The sequence below is a fragment of the Copadichromis virginalis genome, linkage group LG22 (genome assembly GCF_057382275.1).
Source record: "Copadichromis virginalis isolate Kocher_CV1m ecotype Utaka linkage group LG22, C_Virginalis_male_GT1.1, whole genome shotgun sequence".
NCBI classification, from domain to species: Eukaryota; Metazoa; Chordata; class Actinopteri; order Cichliformes; family Cichlidae; genus Copadichromis; species Copadichromis virginalis.
Window position 1 is genome coordinate 4,835,064 of NC_140638.1, and position 22,693 is coordinate 4,857,756.

The 22,693-nt window shown below is 41.7% G+C and overlaps 1 protein-coding gene across 1 annotated transcript in view; it reads right to left on the reverse strand.

Moving 5' to 3' along the window:
• Window positions 1-538: 538 nt before the first annotated feature.
• LOC146682478 (CCR4-NOT transcription complex subunit 3-like) overlaps window positions 539-22,693 on the reverse strand; it is a 42,987-nt gene continuing 20,832 nt past the window's right edge. Inside the window, exons 6-19 of the mRNA XM_085445911.1 lie at window positions 22,002-22,130; window positions 20,314-20,409; window positions 17,546-17,674; window positions 17,108-17,198; window positions 15,811-15,944; window positions 13,542-13,598; window positions 11,455-12,403; window positions 11,227-11,341; window positions 10,702-10,852; window positions 8,209-8,305; window positions 7,773-7,974; window positions 5,318-5,450; window positions 4,870-4,995; window positions 539-4,734 (exon numbers count right to left, since the gene is read on the reverse strand). Of these exons, the coding sequence (XP_085302037.1) occupies window positions 4,636-4,734; window positions 4,870-4,995; window positions 5,318-5,450; window positions 7,773-7,974; window positions 8,209-8,305; window positions 10,702-10,852; window positions 11,227-11,341; window positions 11,455-12,403; window positions 13,542-13,598; window positions 15,811-15,944; window positions 17,108-17,198; window positions 17,546-17,674; window positions 20,314-20,409; window positions 22,002-22,130 (2,508 nt within the window). The 3' untranslated portion in view covers window positions 539-4,635. The remainder of the gene's footprint in view (window positions 4,735-4,869; window positions 4,996-5,317; window positions 5,451-7,772; window positions 7,975-8,208; window positions 8,306-10,701; window positions 10,853-11,226; window positions 11,342-11,454; window positions 12,404-13,541; window positions 13,599-15,810; window positions 15,945-17,107; window positions 17,199-17,545; window positions 17,675-20,313; window positions 20,410-22,001; window positions 22,131-22,693) is intronic.

Here is a 22,693-nt window from a genome sequence, read left to right on the forward strand (position 1 = left end):
CGCACATTACCTCCATGTTTGACAGGTAATATGACATAGGGATGAGTGGCTGTCAGTGGAACAGAGCCACTAGTGTTTACTGATGATGTGACCACTGATAGTATAATCCATCCTGCTGCTTCTGACTCAGATATGAGCAGACTCATTGTCCATTTTCACTGCAGTCCAAAGACCCAAATCATACTACCAAAGTAAGCCGAGACAGTTATCAGGTCAGTCTCCTGGTCTCAACCCAATGAAAGCTACGTTGAAACCAAGCACACCATTATTTTTCTTGTGACATTACCAATAAGTTTGATGTGTCACATGGCCCGCTTCCTATTGAAAAAACAAAAGTTGTATCCAAGATGGCCGACTTCTAAATGGCCACCATGGTCACACAGGACTTTAAATATCACCAACCATTCCCATGTTATTACAGTGTATCCATATAAATGGCCCACCCTGTATATTCACATGAGCTCTAATCACCCCCGTCATCAATCATGTTTGAAGCTTCAGATGTTCCCAAACTCCCAGAAAAACCAAAACACAAGTGCAGATTTCTGAAAAGTAATTATTTTATTAATATTTTACAATCCTTTATTCATGGTTATGTCATTATTTACTTTTTCAGCGCCACTTTGCAAGTGTCATTATTCCATGCTGTCTGATGACAACAACTGAAGGAAAAAAAAAAATAAGGAAGTTTGAAGGATGAGAAGTCTATACAACACTTCTTTGCCAAGGGGCAGAGAGAGATTCACATTTCAGCTCTCGGATTGACCTCTCATCCCTCCCGCTTGTCAAAAAAAAAGTAAACCCCCCCAAAAAAGTTAAAAGCACGACTGTCAGTCAAGTGAATAAGTGTAGAGTTGTGTGTCAGGTTATAAAAACACTCCTTTGAGAAGTCGCTGATCTTTAAAAAGAACAGTCCCCGTTCTCCTCTGGCTTTTAAAATGATCTCCCCCATTTCTGGAACAAAAAAACAAAACAAAAAAAACAAACAAAGAAAAAGCACAACCTATCACAAACTTGATACAAAATATAAAGATAGTCTCTCTTCCAGGTGCTGCTCCAAACATTGGAGGATATTTTTATTAAAAACAACAAAAAACAACAAAACAAAAAAAAAAAGAAAGAAAGAAGAGTGAAATGAAAAGGGCCGCTGTGGTGTAAAGAGAAGAAAGGATGGAAATTAAACCTGCGGTGAGAGTCTGTCCTGGAGGGGAAGATATACTGTAGTTGTGCTGTGGCAATGGGAGCTGCTGGCGGATACATTTCCTCATAAAATGGTCTATCAAATACTTCCTGAGAAATAAAGGAAATATCTACCTGGCATGAAGAGGAGAGGAGGCGGCGGCTAAGAGAGAGAGGAAGAGACAGAAACTCAAGTGTTTTGTGTCAAAAACAAGAAAAACAAGAAAAAAAAAAAAAAGAGCTGCTGTTGAGTTTTGCTGGCAGCTGTGGAAGAAGCTCGGGCAGTGTGAGAACGAGTGTGTTTGTGTTTGGTGTGGGCCCAGTCGGCTCAGTCGAACCCTTCAGTGTGTAAACATGGAGCAGAGAGCTGGAGGACAGAGGAGATGTGGGCAGCAGTGCTGGTGTTGCTCTGTTTGTGCTCGAGCACAGAGAGGAGGAGGAGGACGAGGGAGGGAGGAAGGAAAAAGGGAAGGAAAGAAGAGGCTGGTGGGAGACGAACAAACTGTCCATCCAGCTGCCGGCAGCATCCAACACCCACCATGATAACTGCTGGAGCTGCTCTGTGTTAAGAGGATCACGTCCCCTGCCTTTAACCTGCTGCTCAGTTTTAGACGTCCAGGGTGTGAGGCGCTCCGAGTGTCGGGTGTAGCATGAGCCCGGTCTCATACAGACGCCGTCAAAGAGAAATTTTGTCAAAGCTGCTGATGTCACAGAGGCTGATTTCACAAACAGAGCAGGTCAGGAGCTTTTTGTTTTCTAACACTTATCAGTTCTCACATGTGGCACAAAACAGGAAGTGGCCCACACGCAGTCCTGAAAATATTTGGCTTGATTTATGTGAGGGAGCTGCGCTGATAGATCACCAATGCAGCACACAGATTTTGCACTAAGGGGCTGGCAGATTAAAGACCGGCCAAGGTCTGATCAGAACGCGGGGGACTCTAGCGTTCTCACATGTTACTAAAAGTGTGCTTGAGCCCCCCTTGGGTGCAGCAACAGTAATCTGTCATAAACAAGACAGAGCAGGACACAAAGCTCCCAAACGGAGCTTCATGGCCTCTCTGATCTTTGTGTCCACTGTTGCTCTGGTCAGAGATGCAAAAACGACCCTCTGTCTGTACTGCTGAAGACAAAACGCCAGTATCTGACGTCTTGGGATGAAAACATTTTGGCGTATTTTCAGGCATAAAGCTTCAAACCTAAATAAAGTTGTAGCTTAGCTTGTTGAAAGCTATCAGAAGCACCTGGTTAGCATCTTTCTGCTGCGTGCAGACACTGACATGAGCAGCTGATCGTATATTTGTCTGGCAGCCGGATGGGAAAATTTCTGCCGACAAGCCAGCGCAGCGAAGGTGGACACAATCTGATCTGTGCACAAACAAAACAAACAAAAACTCTATAGAGGAACATTGTGGACTGAGCTTTCAGCAGGTATTCATAAGTGCCATTATTGTAGTCGTGAGAGGATCCCCGTGCACCTCCGCTGCGTTTGAGTGAACGCAGAAAAATTTAAACTGTGCATGACGAGAAAACTGGGAAAGGAGAAGATTTAATTACAACTTGAGTTGTCCAAGCTTCTCCCAGTTTGAAGCCATTTTTGTGAAACTATGACATAACGCTGCCCACCAGGTAAAAGACAGTTACTACCAACACCTCGCCGGCTGCGTTGTCACACTCCTCCTCTGCGGATAGACGGGAGTAGGCAGGGCGGGATATTTTTAGACCAGCGGACAAAAAGCATGAACCACCTCACAAGTAAACAAACACCGACAACAACAATAACAAGAAACGGGACCTCTGGAGTGCGAGCGAGGCCTGCGGTGCCACCTACGACCAGTGTTTACCCGTTCGGCTGCTGGTTGCTTGTTTTCCCAAACAGACCAGAAGAGAGAAGCTAACTGCTGAGCTCCAGCTTCACAGAGCTGTAAAAGGACGCCTCATCGTCACAGCAGCAGGGCAGGTGACCTCATTAATCAGCTGTTTTACACAGAAATCCAACACTTTTGCACCTCAGGAACTTGACACCTGTGATTCCAATGATAACCGCCACACTGGGGGAAGAGATGCTAGGCCTAAATATCAGCTTCTACTCGCTTGTTGAGGCGGATGAATTCATTCATTAATAGCCTCACCTACAGCATCTGATACCCGCTGCTCTATTTCAGCTCCTTCGGCATCTGATGATATAACGAGTTAGATAAATAGATCCGAAAATGCAGAACAGCAAATAATTTTAAATTTCATGATTAGGTTTTCATTAGTTCTGCTTACTTTTACTTTAAACTAAATTTTGTATTTTTTTTAATTTTTTTTTCCCTCTTTTAAACAGATTCATTCATTGTGAATGACTTCCTGTTACTCCAACAAGACCCCAATCAGCTCTTGTTGTTGTGGAGATGAGCTTTACTTTTACATATATAAGGGTGCAGGTGAGCCTGGTTAGCACCACCTCTAACCAATACTTCACTGTTAACACCTCAATAACGGAGACAACCACACTGATCATGAAGGTCGACTTTACAGAAGAGCGATTTAAGTGCACAGCTGTACCTAATAATCTGGCCACCAACTGCATTTCACTGTAGATTCAATGTGGCTGTTCAAGTTCTCCACCTAATTTGTACTGAAGCAGAAAGACTGACGTATTAACGGGCACGAAAATGATGTGTGTCCACGGATATGAAGCCCTGCTATCATTTTATTCCACTACTCCAAATCCAAATTAATCTGGATTATAAACCAGTGGAAAACAAGGCAGAAGCTCAGCATCATTATGTCTCAGGTTATGCGAAGCGTCACATTAGCAGCTGTCAAGTTCATGAAGCAGAAAAGAGCTGGCTGCTCATCCTCTTTGACGCGTCCTCGTTTGCTTCTCACTTGATTTTAAAATTCATTTCTCTCAGCTGATGCAAGTCTGAGAAGTGTTACCTCACTGATGGAGTTCACATCTCCAGGTTTTCATTGGTCTGTTTAAAGTAGACAGAGCCTGCGCTGAGAATATAACTGACCAATAATCTTTGGCCTTTAAAGGGCGGGGCTAACAGAAGCAACAGTTTTAAAGCCAAATTAACAGGATAACTCAGAGTCGAGGGCAGGGGATAGTAGAACATTATACGCGTGATTATTTTGTGTGTGTGTTTGTGTGATTTGTCTAAGCCAGGAAATATTTTTTATTTAAAAAAAAAAAAAAAAAAGTCCTGCTGATGAAGAGATAGAAAGAAGAAAGGAGGAGATGATAGGAGTGGGAGGGGTTATCACTGCCGGTGTGAGGATGGTAAGGCGGGATTTGGAGGGTCAGGAGGAGGGACGAAACCCGCCCGCCCCCCTCCGGCCCGCACGTCTCCTTTTCCCAGCGAGCTGAGGTCAAATCCAGGAATGTCAGCAGGTGGATCAACCTTCTCCATGCGTCCATCTCTCACTTTCTCAGCTGTCAGTCCTGTCGCTTCTCTCTGCACGTCACTGGAGGTCTCGGTCTTCGAGGTACCGGTACTCAAACGTGAAGCCCTCCTTCTTCCGCTGGCCCCATTTCTCATAGTCAAAGTAAATGTATGTTCCCTAAAACAAGCAAAGAAAACACTAAGTTTGAAGACAAAGAGGAAGGCGGTCAACGCACGACTAAATGTTTGCAGAAACATCCATATCGTTAACATTTTTAAACTCTGCGGCTGAACACACAGATGTGATTCTCACCTGCTCAAACTCATCAGTGATGGTCTTGGGTTCTTCGTGCCTCTGAAACCACATCATGTACTTTGTGTGGAACCTCCACGACTGCTTCTTCAGGGCTTTGGCTGCCAGATACTGGGCCTTAGTGCCCTGCAGAGAGGGAGAGAGGAGAAGACGAGTGCTGAGAAATGAGACTAAATTAGGAGCACGTTTTGGCTCTGAGGAGAAAGAAATCCTCAATTTTACTTGTAATATGATTCATAAATACCTCATGAGCCTAAATTAAATCTGACTTTAGTGTAATCAATTTAGTCTTGACCCTGGACTCCCTAACAGGCCCTTCTTTCATTTAAACTAATCATCTTCATCCTCCAAATTCCGATTCAGCAGATCCAATTATAACCTAAAACAGTCTCACAGAAAGAGTTTGCTGTAAACAACATTTAAGCAGAAACGGACCAACACCGCTTACCTCCAGGTAGTAAAAGATGAAGAAGAGGGTCTCTGTGGAAAGCCTCTGGTAAAACTCTACAGTGTCTGAGTGGGGCGGTGGCACCTGGTGGTGGAAAGGCAGGGTGGGGCAGGGGTTTCTCATCAGGTACTGCCTGTAATACACAGACAGAGAGGGGAGTTAATGGTTTATAAATGAAGAAAATGGCAAGAATTTAGCATAACTTTTTAGATAACACGCTGCATTCCTAAAGTCTTATCTTCAGTATAGAAGGGGGGAGAAACAGAAAAGATGAAAAAAAAATTTGTCTTGATCTAATTTTTTTAAACATCTTTACCTAAAAATCAGTTTTTCATCTCAACTATATCAGATGTTTAAGAAAATCCACAATTAAAACTTATGTGCTGTCAGAAAAAGGTGAAAGTACTGAAGCACCTCCCTTTAAAACCTTCCATTTGTCAGGGGCAGCCAATCAGAAGACAGGTGGCTTAAAGAGAGGGTGGCCTTAAAAGCAGATGAACTGATGGGCTCTACGAAAGCTCAGATGGATTTTTGTTGAGCCGTGAATCACGTTAAGCTACTCTAGCTTGAGAATAAAAATATGGGGCTGAAAATAAGCAGAACAAAATAACCAATTAGGATTTCTTCCATGACCTAAACAACCCTCATCGACAGACTTCACCCATCGTCTCTGCACAGTTAAAAGTGAAGAAGCTCTGTTTTAAGGCTTTTTAAAAAATATAAAGAAATGCAAACACTACAAGTGCAAAAATAAAGTAAAGCAACAGGTTGAGATTCCCATTTGTAAACACCAAGTCAAGATGGGCAATCAGAACCACTGACACCGTGACATCAGAAACTACAAACTGGTCGAAATGTAAGAAAAATCAAAGCCTAACATTTATAATGTGTTTAATTGTGAGAATCAGAGTTATTCTCACGGCAGACTCATTTTACCAACATGTGATCTGAAGACCGAGATGTCACATGTTGAGGAACATGTGGGTCGTACGTACACAATGATCTATATAAAGATTTTCCTTCCCTGATGGATTCACAGAAAGTAGGAAAATTCAGCAGTGGGTCACTCTCTCTACCTAAATGCACTTTTCCGAGTATTTTTAGAATGATGACAAACCCAGTTTGTCTGTTTCCATGAAGCTGTGTGCACCAAGGGCGCGCCTAAAATAACAGAGTCCCACAAACGGAGCAGAACAGAAAGTGTGCGAGTGTCTGACTAATGTGAGCACTTCAAATCAAACGTGGAGGAAATGAGCTCTGTGCGTGTAGGAGAAACAAGTGTGTGCGTGTAAGCTGAAGGTAAATTATACTTTAAGAAACAGGTGGAACAAACACGTCTGTCACGCTTTTATTACAGAGTCATGTTTTAATCACAACAAGACAAAATCCACGCTCTGGGTGTGTGTGTGTGTGTGTGTGTGTGCGCGTGCGCGCGCTCTCATCTGTAAAGCACAACAGGTACTGTGGGACAAGAGGGTTTGAGTGTTTGATTTAAATGTCAATTGTATCTGTGTGGGCTGACTGCATTGTAGATACTGTACCAATATAATCACTTCTGCAATTATGACTGTGTGTGTACAGGTGGGCTACATTACTGAGCACTCCAGTATCAGACTGTACTACACACAAATCGAATAAAGCAGTGGGGTTTTTATTCCCTGTGCTGCAGTTTCTCCCACTGACTTCAGTTGACTGAATTTTGCTCTTTTAAATATTTTTTACTATTGTTTACACAAAGAGCTGAGGCGCTTTTGTCCAATCTGATCCGTAGATGTTTTGATAGAGTCACTGTGAGGAGATCTTTTAACAACTGTAGTGTATAGTGCTGGTCAAAAGTTAAGTCACTTGTAAATGGGTAAATATGGAATAGATACAGTGATTTATTTATGTTTGGAAAGTGCACAAACATGAATTTCCACAGTTTTGTTGTGCATGTACAATAACAAAGGGTCATTTCATTCTATGCTATGAGTGGAAAACAGTATATGAGGGAAGAAAAGTGCAGCACTAATGAGCCTGAAAGTCAATGTTTGGTATGACCACCTTTATTCAACACAGTGAACTGAATATACTGCACTGGGATGTGTTTGGGATCACTGACATGCTGCAGAACTAAGACATTATCAGTGAGTAACCTTCCAGGTTATATTGCATAGAGGATGCAAATCTGACTTTCTGTATGTACGACTTAGTTCTGCATGACAGAGTCTCCACCATGTTTTACAGATGACTGTAGACACTCACTGTTGTACCGCAGTGAACTACTGAGTCTTCTTAGATTCAGGTAAAGAAATGGGCTTTATTTTATTTTTATTTATTTATTTTACAGCTGACTTGACCCTGGCCTCCTCTGAATTTAAACAGTTGTTTGTTTGTGAAGCTGCCTGTAGTGTGTTGTGTATAACGATGCTTTTTCTGACTGCAGAAAAGGTGGGTGGTAAAAATTTCACTGCACCTGATTCTCTCGGAGTCGGATGGGTGTGGCATATGCGTCCACGCCTGCTCCTGCATGACCTGTTGGTAGCCCTGGTCTTTGGACAGGGGAACCGGGCCCAGCGGACACACCCCCAACGATGGGGGGATGCTGACTTCTGACAGCGAGGGCTGAGGTCCTGATGGGGGGCCTGAAGGGGCCGTAGTGCTGCTGGGGAATATTTCTGAATAGGAAAGAGTGAGGGGAAGTGACGATGAGAGGGATTCGGGTTTTGGAAATGGAGAGAAAGAAAAGTGGAGTTGAGTCAGGGATGATAATATCATCAGCAGTTTTTGTTCAGAGGCGGCTGAGAGTGGGAGGTGAGATGACATTTTGTTCCATTAAAACACAGCTTTTCTATTTCTGCTCTATGGTAACCCTCCATCTCTTTTTATCAAGGTGTGTGTGTGTGTCTTACCTGAGGTGAGGTGCAGGGAGGTCACATCTCCCTCGATCCCTGAGCTCATTGCTGCTCGCTCGGCCATGGACTTGAGGCTGCTCAGAGGCTCTTGGGGCTGATGAGGACAGACAAGGAGACACTTGGGAAAAAAGATTCTCCAGGACGTGTGCACAGAGTTATCATACCTGCTTGAACACAGGAACTCGAGTTCCCGCACCACTGATAATGTTGTCATGGAAATCACTTTGACTTCAGTTTTCGGGCTGTTTGGTTTCTCTGCTCCTGTGCCCTCCCTTCCTAAGATGCATGTGACGTAGCGTCAGGCAGCTTGAGGAGTGATTTCAAGATGACATGACGAAACAACAACAAAAATAATGCACTATATGTTCGCAAGTACGTGGATAGCTTGGAGAGTGTCCTTCAATATCATACTGCAATAATGTGATTTACTTTAACTCTTAGATCAGAGATTTTTGTTACTACAAGAAACAAAATCGACTAAAACCACATCCATAGAGAAATTATTGTTCTCGTTTGGTGTGTTGACTGCGGTCAGGTTTTATGTGGTGGACCTAAAGTTGTGTGTACTCGTGTCTGCAGGCACATCCAGGGGGTTCAAAGATACTTTAGATTGGTCTGTAGTGCAGCCATTCAGACTGTTTATGGAGTGCCAAATCATGAAGAATATAAAAAGATCGAAGATGAGTTTTAGTGAAGGAGGTCAGCACTCTAGTATCAAAAAACCTCTTGTTTCTGTACATCCCCTACAAAAGTCCTACTTTACTCTCCATATTTTCTCAGATCATCCAAAATCAGTTGGAGAAACACTGAGTTAGTCTAACATATTCCATAAAAATAAAGTTGAACTTAAAGCCAAAGAAATTAGTACGTTTAGTCACAGGCTAACTCGAGCTCAATTGTGCGTATGCAAAGATACGAAATGGAAGAAATTCACACTGGGCAAATTAAACATTTCAATTTTGGTAAAATATTCACTTCACACTGAGTCTCGAATACCTACCAGCTAAAATGATCCCACAGACTTTTCTCCTGATACTAATAAATATTAAATATTGTCGCCATGGTTCAACTTCACTTTTATGTAAAGACTCTATAAGCTCTGTTACAGATTTACACCGCCTTGAAATTTTATACAACAGGAAGTTTGTATGAAATTCACAGGGCTGCAAATTCTCCAGCAAAAACTGTTGTTTTTGCAAGTTTTCAGTAATTCAGATTTTGCAGCTTTAACATTTCATTCATCAAGAATCAAATGATCTTACTCTTTTTTTTATATCCCCATGGAAACACTGTATAATTGGAGATCACTTTTGAACTTACAATGATCTGGCACAACATTATGACCACCTCTAATATTCTGTTTGCCCCCCTTCTGCTGCACTGATCCGTCAAAGCACAGACTCAACCCCACCCCTGAGTGTGCTGTGGTATCTGCACCAAAATGTTAGCACCAGTTCCTCCAAGTCCTGTGAGTTGCTAGGTCAGGGATCCATGCATCAGACTTGTTTATCCAGCACATCTTGTGCAACTGGATTGAGATCTGGGGAATTTGGAGACCAAATCAAGACCTCAAACTTATTGTTCTGCTCTTCAAATCATTCCTGAACCATTTTTTGCTTTGTGGGTGGATGCATTACCCTGCTGAAGATGCCATAGCCATCAGGGAATACAGTTTCCATGAAAGGGTGTGCATGGCCTACAGAAATGTTTAGTTAGGTGGTAAATGTCAAAGTAACATCCACATGGATGGCAGGAACCAAAGTTTCTCAGCAGAACATTTCTCAGAGCATCATACTGCCTCTGCTGGCTTGCCTTCTTTCAAATAGTACATCCTGATGCCAGATGGTCCCCAGGTAAGCACGGCACAAACACGCAGCAATCACAAGATTTAAAAGAAAGCCATTTCATCATACCAGGCCTCCTGTTGCTCTGTGGTCCAGTTCTGATGCTCAAATCTGTATTTTTACCCAATTTTCCTGCTTTTAATACATCAACTCTGAGCACATAGTGTTCCCTTGGTCCCTGATATCCCCACTCACTAACAGGTGCCATGATGAAGGGATAATCAGAGTCATTCACTTCACCTGTCAGGGGTCATTATGTGTGTGATCGGTGTATATTCATACCTCTTTAAAACATTACTGTACCAACCTAACTTGGCAGGTATTTGGTTCCTCCGTGTCGACATTTATTGATTTTTGGCACTGTTCTCTCAGTGTTTGCTGAAATTTGCTTTAAACAGCTCTGTTAATCAACAAACAGCAGTAATGAGACTGTAATCATCTCCCCTTTGGATTTAACTGTTGGCAGAACGAATTAATTAAAGCAAAGGCCATTCTTATTGTGTCTGCATGCAAATTAATAGTCTGTGGAGATTTGGGAGATTAAGTTGCTCTCTTAGCAAACAACACTCAAATCCCAAACTCCCATATCCCCCCAAAACGATTAAAAACATAGCTGTTCACCTTCGTATGTTCAAATGTGTCTCACCTTGATGCTGTCGGAGGACTGCTGTGAGTAGGACATTGGCCCATTCAACAGGTTGCTGCCGCTCACCGTTTTGGCCTCGCTGTAAGAGGCCGGGGATGGAGAGTTGGATGACAAACTCATAGAGCCCAGTAGACTGGGACCAGTGTCCTTACTGGAAATAGGAAACATGGATTTGTTTAGGCTGGGGTCACAGTCAAAAAGGAGCACAAATCTAAAGAAGTTACAGAAAGTCTTGTTTTCCACAAGCAGCAGAAGTTTCGCAATAAAATCCCCTTTGACAAATACTCCTGTGCAGGCCGAAGGTTAAAAGGCTTTTAATTAGAAGTGCATATAGGAAGACTTTAATGCAGTCATTTTAGCTATGGAATCTGAGCGGCTCTAAGGATGCTTTGTACGCGTATTTTTAATCAGACAAATAAGAAATAAAGTCTAACAAAAAGGAGAGGGTAGTGGTGACAGTCAATTTCATTAAAATGCTTCTATAAAAACAATCATGTCCTCTAACCAGCTGCTTTGGCTACTTACGGCTGATTGGCTGTAGAGGTCAAAGATGAGGGTTGGCTGGCACTGTTGAGGGCGGATTGGCTGGCACTGTTGAGGGCGGAGTCTGCTGTGTTGTCTGCTACCACAGCACTGTAACCTGTAATAAAAACATAAATACATAAATGCACTTAGAAATCATCCTCAGGTGTAATTTCTCTCTGAAACTTTATTTCTACAGGTGCTGGAAAAACGCAGACATTAGATACTCACTAGTGCTACCGTTCTGCTTCTGTCGGCTCGGTGGTCGGACAGGGAGCGAATTTCCTCCTACTACTCCACTCCCTGCTGATCCCGAGCTGCCTCCGTTGCTCCCGATGACTCCTACTCCGCTACCTGGGGCTAAACCTCCCACCGAGCTCGGTGACACCAAGGATGAGCCCTGCACCCCTGACTGACTAGAGCCCAAACCCAGAATCCCAGAGCCAACCACGCCCGGCGCTGCACCCAGCAGACCTGTCGAGGATGTCGGCCCGCCGACTGTCATGTTCCCGCTGCCGATGGAGCCTACAGCACTGTTGGTCGTTGCTGTGCTGACTCCACCCAAAGAGCCTGGTAAGCTGGAGCCGACCGCCTGAGCGTAGGGTGCAGGGGTGTTACTGGACAGAAGGCCTGCCATGGTGCCCGTCAGGGATGCCGGCATCCCCGACAGGCCGAGGCCTCCGGACATGGGGCTGGTGGTGACGGCGCCCGAAATGCCTTTCCCCAAAGAGAGGCCCAGGCTAAGGCCCAGGCTGTTGGAGGTTGGCGTGGACCCTGATGGAGCCTGCGGCTGCGAATTTGAAGCACGGAGCTCCTGTGTGCTGGCATTGGGTGGAGAGGCGGCCAGTGAGGCAGGGTGGCTGTTGGTGGAGGTGCTGGAGTTGGAGATAGGAGCTGAGGAGGAGGAAGAGGAGCTAACGGAGTTTTTGGCCTGTTGCTGCTGCGCTGACGGGTGCGGCGGCTGCTGGGTGGCGTTGCTGTAGCTGCCAGCGGAAGTGTTGGTGAGATGACCTGCTGAGTTGCTGTGATGACTGTTGCCCCCAGAGCTACTGCTTCCTCCCCCAGCGATGGTCGCCATAGAGATCATTGAAGATGAGGTCAGTCCCGAGACGGAAGAAGAAGCAGAGGAGGAGGAAGAAGAGGATAACGAAGAGGAGGGATTTCCATTCTTCACAGGCGACTGAAAAATATAAAAAAATACATGAATTAAAAATTAACCTGATGTCTTAATCAATGACTTTTCAAAGCACTGCTCTTGTTGCTCCATTATCTGATGGACAACAATTGTTTTTTGCCCAATAACACATCATTGTTTAATTACAGTACAATGAACACTGCTCATTTATCGCTGAGGACAAATCATAAACCAAAGTCAAAGATTCGATTGAACATGAGGGACTGACCCACACAACAATATATTTTAAGGCAGATGAGATAAGTATGCTGTTTGGGGATTTCAGGGAAAAATCTCCATGAAAATTTCAGGCTCATTTGTGGACTTAAAACAGGAAAAGGATAGTGCTTTGTTTCCCCTGCTAGTCATCGATGAAGGAGATAACAAAGAGACTGTGCAACATTTATATATAGCTGTCACCATTGGCTGTATTTAAAAGGTGTAGCCATTATGAAGAATCCTGTTGTCAAGTCTCAACCTAAGTGTTTTTGCCATTGCCATGAAGGCTTTTTTTAACATGTAGAACTAGACGTCTTTTTGCAACCAGAGGGATCGCCCCCTACAGGACATTGGAGAGATTGCAGGTTTAAGCAGACACGTCATGTGAGGAGACTCAAAGAATCCTGAATAGAAATCTTTGCAGTAGCAAAGAAGGTGGTTGGCTTAAAATTTAAGTAGTAAAAACAGGCAACATATTAGTACATACTAATTAATGTTGTTGCCCCGGTGCATGACCATAGATGTTTATGACAGTTTCAGCTATGTTGTAGCAAACCTCTCTACTCTTGTGTTTTAGTAAAGATGTAGAAATTTTACACTTTTTGTTTGTGGTGTGTTGAGCAGTGTTGGTGCTCTGGATACTGTGGTTTGAGGTTCTGGCTCTTTCCTAGTTTGTTTAGGATCAGACTGGTTCCAAGATGACTCCAGAGTTGTTAGACCAGAGTCCAGATGGACTTTGGTTTAAGGCATGCACTTACATAGGCTTTACATGCAGTCTATGACGTTCACACTCGTCTGACTATTTACTTAACGAAAATTAACTGATAACTGCAGCACTTTATGATAATCTCAGAAGGTAATGATGTTCCTGGAGCTTTCGGCACTCCTGCTTTACTGGGAGAGGTTTCGGCATCTTCACACTAACCTGACTAACTTCACTGTCCGTCGAACGTCCCCTCTTCTTATCATCTTCTGAGTTCTCCTGAAAAAAAACCCCAAAAAAAACCACACATGGCATTAGGGCCACAGAGACAAACACCATGGTTGTCATCCTCATATGCGCCAATGCAAATGTGTGTGTGAAGTGAAAAAAGAAGAAAAGAAGAAGAAAAGAAGGGGGGGGGGGGAAGCAGGCAGTAGCAGATTTAAGCTTTGCAGAGCTTTTTGGGTCTCATGTTTTAATTCTTCTGGTTAAAGTATCCATAGCTGTCCATTGCAGTTAAGCAATTAATGCACTTTATATTTAATTTGCATTTACCATCAACAACTTTATACGAGCACATTTTTTCTTCTCAGTCTTGCTTAATTCTTATGCTGCTTATGTGTATGGGAAAATGGAGATCATCTTTCATTTCAGATTTTTGCACTGTGTGCAGAAACATGCAAAGTAAACCTCAATTTAAGAAGCGTGCACTTACATTAACATTAGTCTGTGTACATGTTGGTACATCAGAATCAACCCACTATCTGCAATGTGCATCCTGCCACATTCCCATTCCTGTGTGCATGTTAACACAAAGGTGTGTCACGGAAAAAGCTGTGGAATTTTTCTAAAAATTGGCTGCAGAGCGAGTAACCCTATAAAGACAATCAAAGCACAACGCAAAAATAAAACAAAGTGAACACATACTACAGGTTGAAAGCAACACAGCAGCTACAGCCAAAGTAGAGCGAGTGTATGTATGGGAAGAAGAAAAAACACTGTATGAATATATATATTGTAAGTGCTTTGGCAGAACATAAGAGGCAGACTAAGTGAACAGACTTATCAGTATCACAGCTCTATCATTGCTTAGACGCGTTTATGGTAAAGACAATGTAAGCTGTATTTTATAAGCTGCAGCCGTGACAGTGTTTAACAGGGCAAGTACAGATTTAATGTTTGAGGAGGAGAAGAAAAAAAAAAAAAAAAAAAAAAAAAAAAAAAAATCACACTGAGGCTCAGACTATGTGCAAAAGGTCAGCAAGTACAAGAGGTGCCCTATTTTAGGATTTTTTTTTTATATATGTTTAGCCTTACAGATCAATAAAACCACTGAGGGGGAAAAAAAAACAACAACAACAACAACATAGGAATAAAGTTTCATATTTGAATCTACATTTTTTACTGGAGATCAGTATCAACTCAGAAATTAAAAAACCTGATGTTTGATGGTTTTTAAAAACTTTATACCCTCCATGCATCAAGTTCAACAAGTTCTACAATGAATGCTGATGCAATTTTCTGGAGCACTGATTGGTCAGTAGGGGGTGGTTATACATGCGTTGATCTTTTATCTTGCACGTGATCTGCTCTGGAACCGATTAGCTCTGTAGCTTAAGTGAATGCTAATAAAATTAACTACCTCTGGAACACTAAAACTTCCAGATTCTGCTTCGTAGAACAGCCGTCTGTAGTTTGGGACTCCCAGATGTTTTGTTACATTTGACTTTTAGTGCAAACTCTAAGGTAAAGCAAACATCCAAACTTATACTGCGTCTCATTATCATCATGTATGTCTGTGTCGAACAAACTCAACAACTTCTAGAAACCTTCACAGCCGAGTCAGAGCAGCCTACTGAAGACCTTCCTCATCCTTTACATTCCCTTTAATGCCACGGTGTAACTTCTCATCAGCAGCGCGGAACAATACCACGCCTTCTATTCAGACAAACGAGCCCTATAATAACTGCTCTCACTACATACTGTGTGTGGGCGGATAGGAAGAACAGATGATATAAAGGCAACGCAACAGAACAATGAGAGCAGATGGCAGGGCACTACAAAAGCTACAAAGGCAATTATCTTTCATTTATATTTTAGATATTGACTCAACTTGAGTGTAACAATCGACTTAATTTCCCTCGATTACCAGTATTACTTCAATAGAACCATTAGTGACAGGTTCAGCAGTCAGTGATGAGATAAAACTGGATGATTATTTTTGGTGGAAAAGCAGCAGGTTAATTTATTCATTTGGATTTTTAAAGTAATTTTAATTGTCATATCACTGGGGACGGGAACATCAAGGATGCAAATAATATGCAGAAAAGCTTGAATGATTGTGAGCAACAAGTGGGGTCCAAATTACTCTTAATCCTTTTTAAATGACTTTAAAAAGCCCTCAGTGTTTTATTTATTAGTGCACAGCTAGCACAGACAAAAGCACACACATAACAGAAGCTTTAGCTAACTCTGGGGAAAGTTCTCTTACTGTAGTGCAAGTAGCAGGCGACGGGGGGATGGGTGAAGATGAGGTGGTGGAGGTGGGTGTGCTGCTGGACTGCTGGAAGATCTCGTCCTCCAAGTGCGAGTGCCCCGGCGGTGAAGTGGCGACCAGCGACTGAGCTGGAGAAAGCAGAGGCAGAGAGGGAGGTCAGTGAAAGTCAAAAGGCCTTTAAGACTTTGGTAGGTTTAAATGTTTAAAGCTGTTTACAAAAAACTGTGGTTTGGGCCATTTTAATAATATATGATGTATATATGATATAGTCAAAAATGTTAAGATTTTCCATTGGAAGTGACCGGGATTAGAAAGGAGAATATAAAAGGATGAGTTTGGACATGTGCAGAATAGAGACGTTGGATTGACTGGAAGAAGAAAATGCTGAATATGGAGCAGACAGGCAGAAGGAAAAAAGAAAGACCACAGAGAAGATTCATGGATGTAGTGACGGAAAACATGGTTGGTGTGACAGAGGAGGATGCTGGGGATACGGAGAGGATATTACGTGCAACTAGAAAAAGTTGCATTTCCTGTGAAAATGCAGTGTGAATGCCGTGTAGTGGAATCTGAAAAAAAGCAGAACTATCTGCTGAAAAGAGGCGTAGAAGCTTATCTCTTTGGTGAAAACTGCTTTATTTGAAAGGGTGGAGCGAGTGCAAGAGGAAAAGATGTGGGGCAGCAGCCATAGGTAGGATTCGAACCTGCACCATCTGGTCTCAAGGCGGCTACTCATCTCACTAAACCAAACTGGAGCAGAAGAAACTGAAATTTGTGCTGAAAACAGGTGAAAAAGCTGAACTTTCTGCTTAAAGGAGGTGAACTTGTTGAACTCTTTTCTGAAAAGAGGTGAAGAAACTGAAATTTGTGTTGAAAAGACTTTAAAGAAAAAAAAAAAAAGTTGTACTGTTAGCTGAAGAAATTGTTGCCATAGGTGGGATTTGAACCCGGGCCTCCCGCTCTGAGAACGGGTGCTCATCTCACTGAGCTAAAACACAGCCCACCCGCGGGGAGCTAAATCAGCATAGACACTTGTGATGTGGTCCCATTCATCTCAAGGGGCCAAAAAAAAAAGGGCATAAAATGCTTAATATTTAAAAAAGTATAAATGTTACGAGCGCCAAAAGATATAGCTGGCATTAGCAGAAAGAGCAGAACAGTTTAAAATCTGAATGGTGAAAATCGGCTGAAAACTGAGGGAGTTTTCAGCCTCACGGCATTCACACAATTACACGTAAACAAATAAAAAGTGTGAATTCAGAAACCAAACCCCGGTTCCTTCTCTACTTACGAATGTCCTCCAAATCCAGATCGTCGTAAAGGAATTCGTTCTCCTCAAAGTCGGGATCCTGCGACGAGTCGATATAATACTCTACGTCATCCTGCGGAAAGTGCAGATAGAAGGGAAAGTTACAAGAAAGTTTCGTATACAACATTTCTTAAACTAATTTTGTGTGTGGCAGTATATAAATAAATTCATCTGATGAAGGTTTACACTTTTTGTATAAATATTTCATTTAGTTGATGGAAAAACAAAGAAAAAGGCCGTAAAACTAATTTTTAGGAAAAGTTTGGCACACTAATTAAATTAGAATAAGTTATTTCTGCAAGTAACACCCGAAGAAGATCTTGTGGACACAAACTGTGCCTTTGTACAAACATTTAGTTGCTGATTCTATGTTTAAAACTGAGAAAAGGACAGAAAACACCAATCACTCTAGCCTCTGACCTTGATCTTCCTGATGGCTTCCACCTGCACAGAGTCGTTGTCCAGCATCCTCAGTATCGTCTCCAGCATCCGGATGTGGTACCGATGCCTCTCAATGAATTTCTTCAGCTCCTCGATCCGGTCCTGCTTCTGTACAACCAAAAATAGGCGAGAAGAAGAAAAACAAAACAGCAATTTAAGTAATGTAAGGAGGCAACACAGGCCCACAATCTACTTTTTAATTTGCTTAAGTCCAAACATTGATTATATCTGTGTTATGAAAATCTCTTAACATGTTTGAGCATGCCAATTCTCTACATTAATTATTTACTGTTGGACTAAAAAAAAAAAAAAAAAAAAAAAAAAAAGCATACAGCAGCCGGAGCATTTGACAGCTATAAGGCTGTGCGAGCGTAACATGCCGCTACATGTGCACTTTATGGCTTAATGCATCATATAAGCTAGCTCACGCATAACTGCACCTCTTACTTCAATATTTTATATTTCTAAAGCTTCATACATATTCTGGAGCTCTCAGCCATGTATTGCGTTTCTTTGTCCAGAGATAAGTTTAGATAAAACTAACACACCCAGATACCTCTGAGGAATAAAAGAAAAGAGTGCACGAGCAAGCTGGGCTGATGTGATTATAACAACACAGCAGCTGTTAAAACAGGCAGTCAGGACTCTTATGGAAATGTCTGGTGTGGCTGCTGGTGCAGGCAGCCAAGTGTGGCGTGTTAATGTTTCACCTTAGTGCATTTTAACACTGCACCAGAACAGTCAGGAGCATGAACAAGCCTCCAACATACACCTGAACTCTTTGGCCTCTTGTGCCACAGCTACAGTTGTAGTCAGACGTTTATATGTACTTAGAAGCATGAAATTAATGAGATCATCCTTGTACTGTTTTTTCCAGGGTGGCATCATGGTGCAGCACACATCTTTAATGAGTTTAAAAACAATCGGCTGCACAAGTTTGTTTTCTCTAATCCACACAGCCTCAAAGATATGAAGGATTTGTTTGACAGCACTTACTGCATTGAGCAATACTCTGAATGGGAAAATCCAAAACTACCCCATGACGTTCATGTCCATGAGGAGTATGCAGACCACAAGTGTAATTAAGAAACGGTCCAAGCCTGTATACAAGTTTATTTGGCTCTAACATTAATAAAACAAATTGTTTTCTTTTATTTTTTGTTTCCCTATTTTGATCCCAATAAAGCCTTAAAAGACTGAAAATATAATGTATATTGTAAAGTTAATCTAAAAAACAAACAAAAAAAAAAATAAATAAAAAATAAGTTGTGAGTTTTGTATGAATTCTTCGGTCCGGCTACAGCAGTCTGCAGCAAATCGTTTTCAGTTGTAGATTAAAACACATCTGGTGCTCTGGTAAGTATTTGGGGCAGCAGAACAAAATAAAGAGTGTGTGTGTCTGATGTTAATGCAGCAGTGTGTATCGGAGGACTCGAGTTTTTAATAGTTTCTGGACAACAACAGAGCTGGAAGAACAACACGCTCACAGTGAGAGGAAAAAACATCACCAGAGGTATCCTGTAAATTATAAAATAAAAATAAAAAACATGTTAAAAATTTTAGTCATGAGCTTCTTTCATCCAAAGAGAACAATAAGAAATATTTATACTGCCAGTACTTCCTCTTTGTGCAGAGTAGCCTGAAACTGATTTTCTGAACATGTCCCTGTCCTCAGATGGCCTCCAATCACTAGATCTCAATCTAATGGAGCTCCCTTCTGGGATGCGGTAGAACGGCAGATTTATATCGGGGATCTGCAGCCAACAAATCTGCAGCAACTGTGTGACGCAATCAATATATGAATCTATGCCATGAAGAATTAGGGCAGTTCTGAAGGCAAGAGAAGGTCCAGCTCAGTATTAGTAAGGACCTATTAAAGTGGCGAGTGGCAACATGTCCTAATAGGAGCCAACTTAGTGGCCTATAAACGTAAGATTTAACCAGAACCCCTCTTTATCTCTGCACACACTTTGTAGATTTGTTTTTTTTTTTTTTTTTTTTTTTTTTTTTTTTTTAAATTCATCCTTCTTGCATCTTGAACATTTAAAAATCAAAGTACAAAGCACAACAGAGAGAGAGAGACCCTGTGTGAAGATTTTTATACCAAAAGAAATTTTAAGCCTTAAACTTTTGGTCTGAAAACCACAATCTTACAGCAGCAGTACAGTGCAACAGTAACTCTGAAGATCTCTGCTGAGAGAGACGGTCCTACGCTTTTGGCCAGCTAAACTAACCGCACAAGATACAGATAAAAATAAACTCCTCTGGGTCTCATTTATGAAACGTCCACGGCGAAAAATTCGTGCTCACAACTAAATGCGAGGCTAACAAAGTCGGCTGCAAACACTTTGTGACATAACAAAAGTATTTTCTTCAGCATGAGCTATAAACTCAAACATGGAATCTGAAAGTTTTCATGCTTTTTGCAATATCTGCACTGTCATCCACAGGTTTCTCTATAAATGAGATCCCTGAAGAGGACTTGAAACGAAAGCCAAAAGAAGTCAGTCAGGAGAGTTGCCCTTGTCTGGATAGAGACAGAAGATGAATGGAGGACACACTATCTGACCTCTGTAGCAGAGAGGGAGATAAAAGAGGAGAGAGAAAGGCTGCAAGGCTAAGGCCGGCTGACCGAGTGATCTGTGTCAGCTGTAAACAGACGAGGGAGAAGGCTGAGAGAAAAAGAACCTCAGAGGCGAGTAGAGAAGAAAATAATGAATGAATCAGAGATGAGAGCACACACTGACCTCCTTGTCTCCTTTCTTTTTTCTCGTCTGGACTGAGAGAGACTCCACTTCGCTCTCAAACTGGTCCACCTGCATGTTCAGAGTGTCTATCGTATTCTGAGCAAGAAAAGACATTAAAAGTTAACATGGCAGCGGTGTGACAAAACTCAGCTGGTTATTAGACCTTTAACTAGATCGGCTCTTGAAGAAATTTATCATTAAAATCTTTAAATATTTGCTGCCATTGTAAACCTTGGATGACATTAAAAATCAACTCTTTGGCGTTTGGAATCATCGGCTGACGAAACAAACCATGTTTAGATCCAGAAGTGGCTTTTTAATAGTGGAAAAACGGGACTTTCCTTCGCTCGCTTATTAAGTAGGTTCGGATAAGTTAAAAAAAAAAAAATTTACCCAGGCTTAACATGTAAAAAACAGCAAGTATTAAACTAAAAAGCCTAATTTTGCTGTTAAGATTACAAAAGGCAAAACAAAAGGAGGAAGTCATTGAGTGTTTAAAATGTGTCGTGCAGCATAAGTTTTTCCATAACGGAGGAATGTTTTGGCAGCCACACCTGAAAATGAGCCACAGCCATCGCTGAAGGATTCCCAAAGCATGGACTAAAATTTAATTAAGCAGGTTTATTACATTAGATTTCATTTATTCAATCAAAATAGATATTTTTGTTCATAAAATGCACAGAAAAAATGTAAAAAGAGATTTCTGGGAACACAAAACACCAACACACACTGTTGGACACCAGCCTTATTCCTCAGCCTCCTAGGAAATATACCTATAGACTCAATTTTAAACTCCTGCATCTCATTCTTGAGTTACTGCATTTACAAACTTGTGTCCACACTGCCTGCCCACCCGGCAGGGTGACAACAATACCCCAAACAGTGTTTGACAACTGAGGGGTAAATAAATAAATAAATAAATAAATAAATAAATAAATAAATAAATACAGGCAACATTGATTTACTGCCTTTATTATAGATGGGCTAATATACATACAAGTTTAGTCCCACCATTCTGAGACTTGGGGGAAATCCCCATTAAGTCTAAGATGAAATAAACAAGTGTATAAACACAAAACCATCAAATTTTGACATTTTTAACCTGACAAATAAGATAAATTATTAATTAACTATGTGATTCGCCGTTTTAACATCTCTGCTCAAAATCAGCCTTTTTACTCTGATGATCAGAATGACGACACATTTTATAGAGCGCCAAACACAAGTACGGTCATGTTTAGAAATGGCTGTCGATTAATGGGAGTCTGTTTTCGTTGAAAGCTGAGACGGCGTTTTGTTTTAATTTTGGTTTTAGTTCCACCTGATTTCACTTTCAGTTCCAGGTTTCGTTGCAAAAGAAAATTAAAAACAATTCAAGCAGAAAACTTCCTCATGAGAGACCCGAGCTGTGACACATGAACTGAGCCGCTGACTCAAAGTAGTTTCTGCGTTTGAGAATAAGAACAGATTTCACCATGGTGTCATTCGACTCGCCTGTTCTGCTTTACAGCAGTGGTTACATTAAATGGGTGATTAGACTTACAGGATTAGAAAGTACTACTCTACACAAATTAATGTGATGCTTGACAGCATTTAGATGACACTAATCTAGAAGAAATACTACTCTTCCCGTCACAAACAAACCATTTCCCATCTTTCGTATGACAACATTTGATTATGAAGCTCACCGTTAGCCACGTGCCGACCTCCTCCTTCTCCCTCTGGGCTGGGTCCACCTTCTGTGCCAGACCGAGCCCTTCTTTAGAGTATGCTTTTGTCTTGGTTTCTCTTTCCACTACCTTGAATCGCTCCATTTGCTGCAAGTAAACAAAGAAATAAATAAGAAGCTGATCAACTTCAGTTTTCAGAGATATATTGATCTTCACAAACATCTAATTGTGCCCCCTTATTTAAACATTACTCCAACTTCAGTTCGATTTTACTTGATTATCATAAAAAAGGTTTAATTGCAGAAAACAAAATCCTAAGAATTCAGATTTAAGACATTTAAAACAATACAAAAATCTGCCATGCCATCATATTTTCACATAAATGTGGAGACGAGTCAACCATCGGCCCGAATTTTGTTTATCTTTTGTGTTTTAAGGTTAACTCAGGCAAATCATTTACAAAAATTAGGTGACTAAACAGATATGAAGAAATGCCACTGATGCATTCATCACTCAGTCTGTACACAAAATGTCATGCAGCTAATATAGAGCACAAAACTGCAGCGACTCAATCAGACCAGGTATGAGCTAAAGAAACGCCTGCAAGTCCAGATGCAGGGCAAAACAGTACAGCTCGCTGAGGAGCTTAAATGCAGCACCTGGGCGAGTAACTGAGTCTAACTTAGAGGCTTTATCCTAGAAGCAAGAAG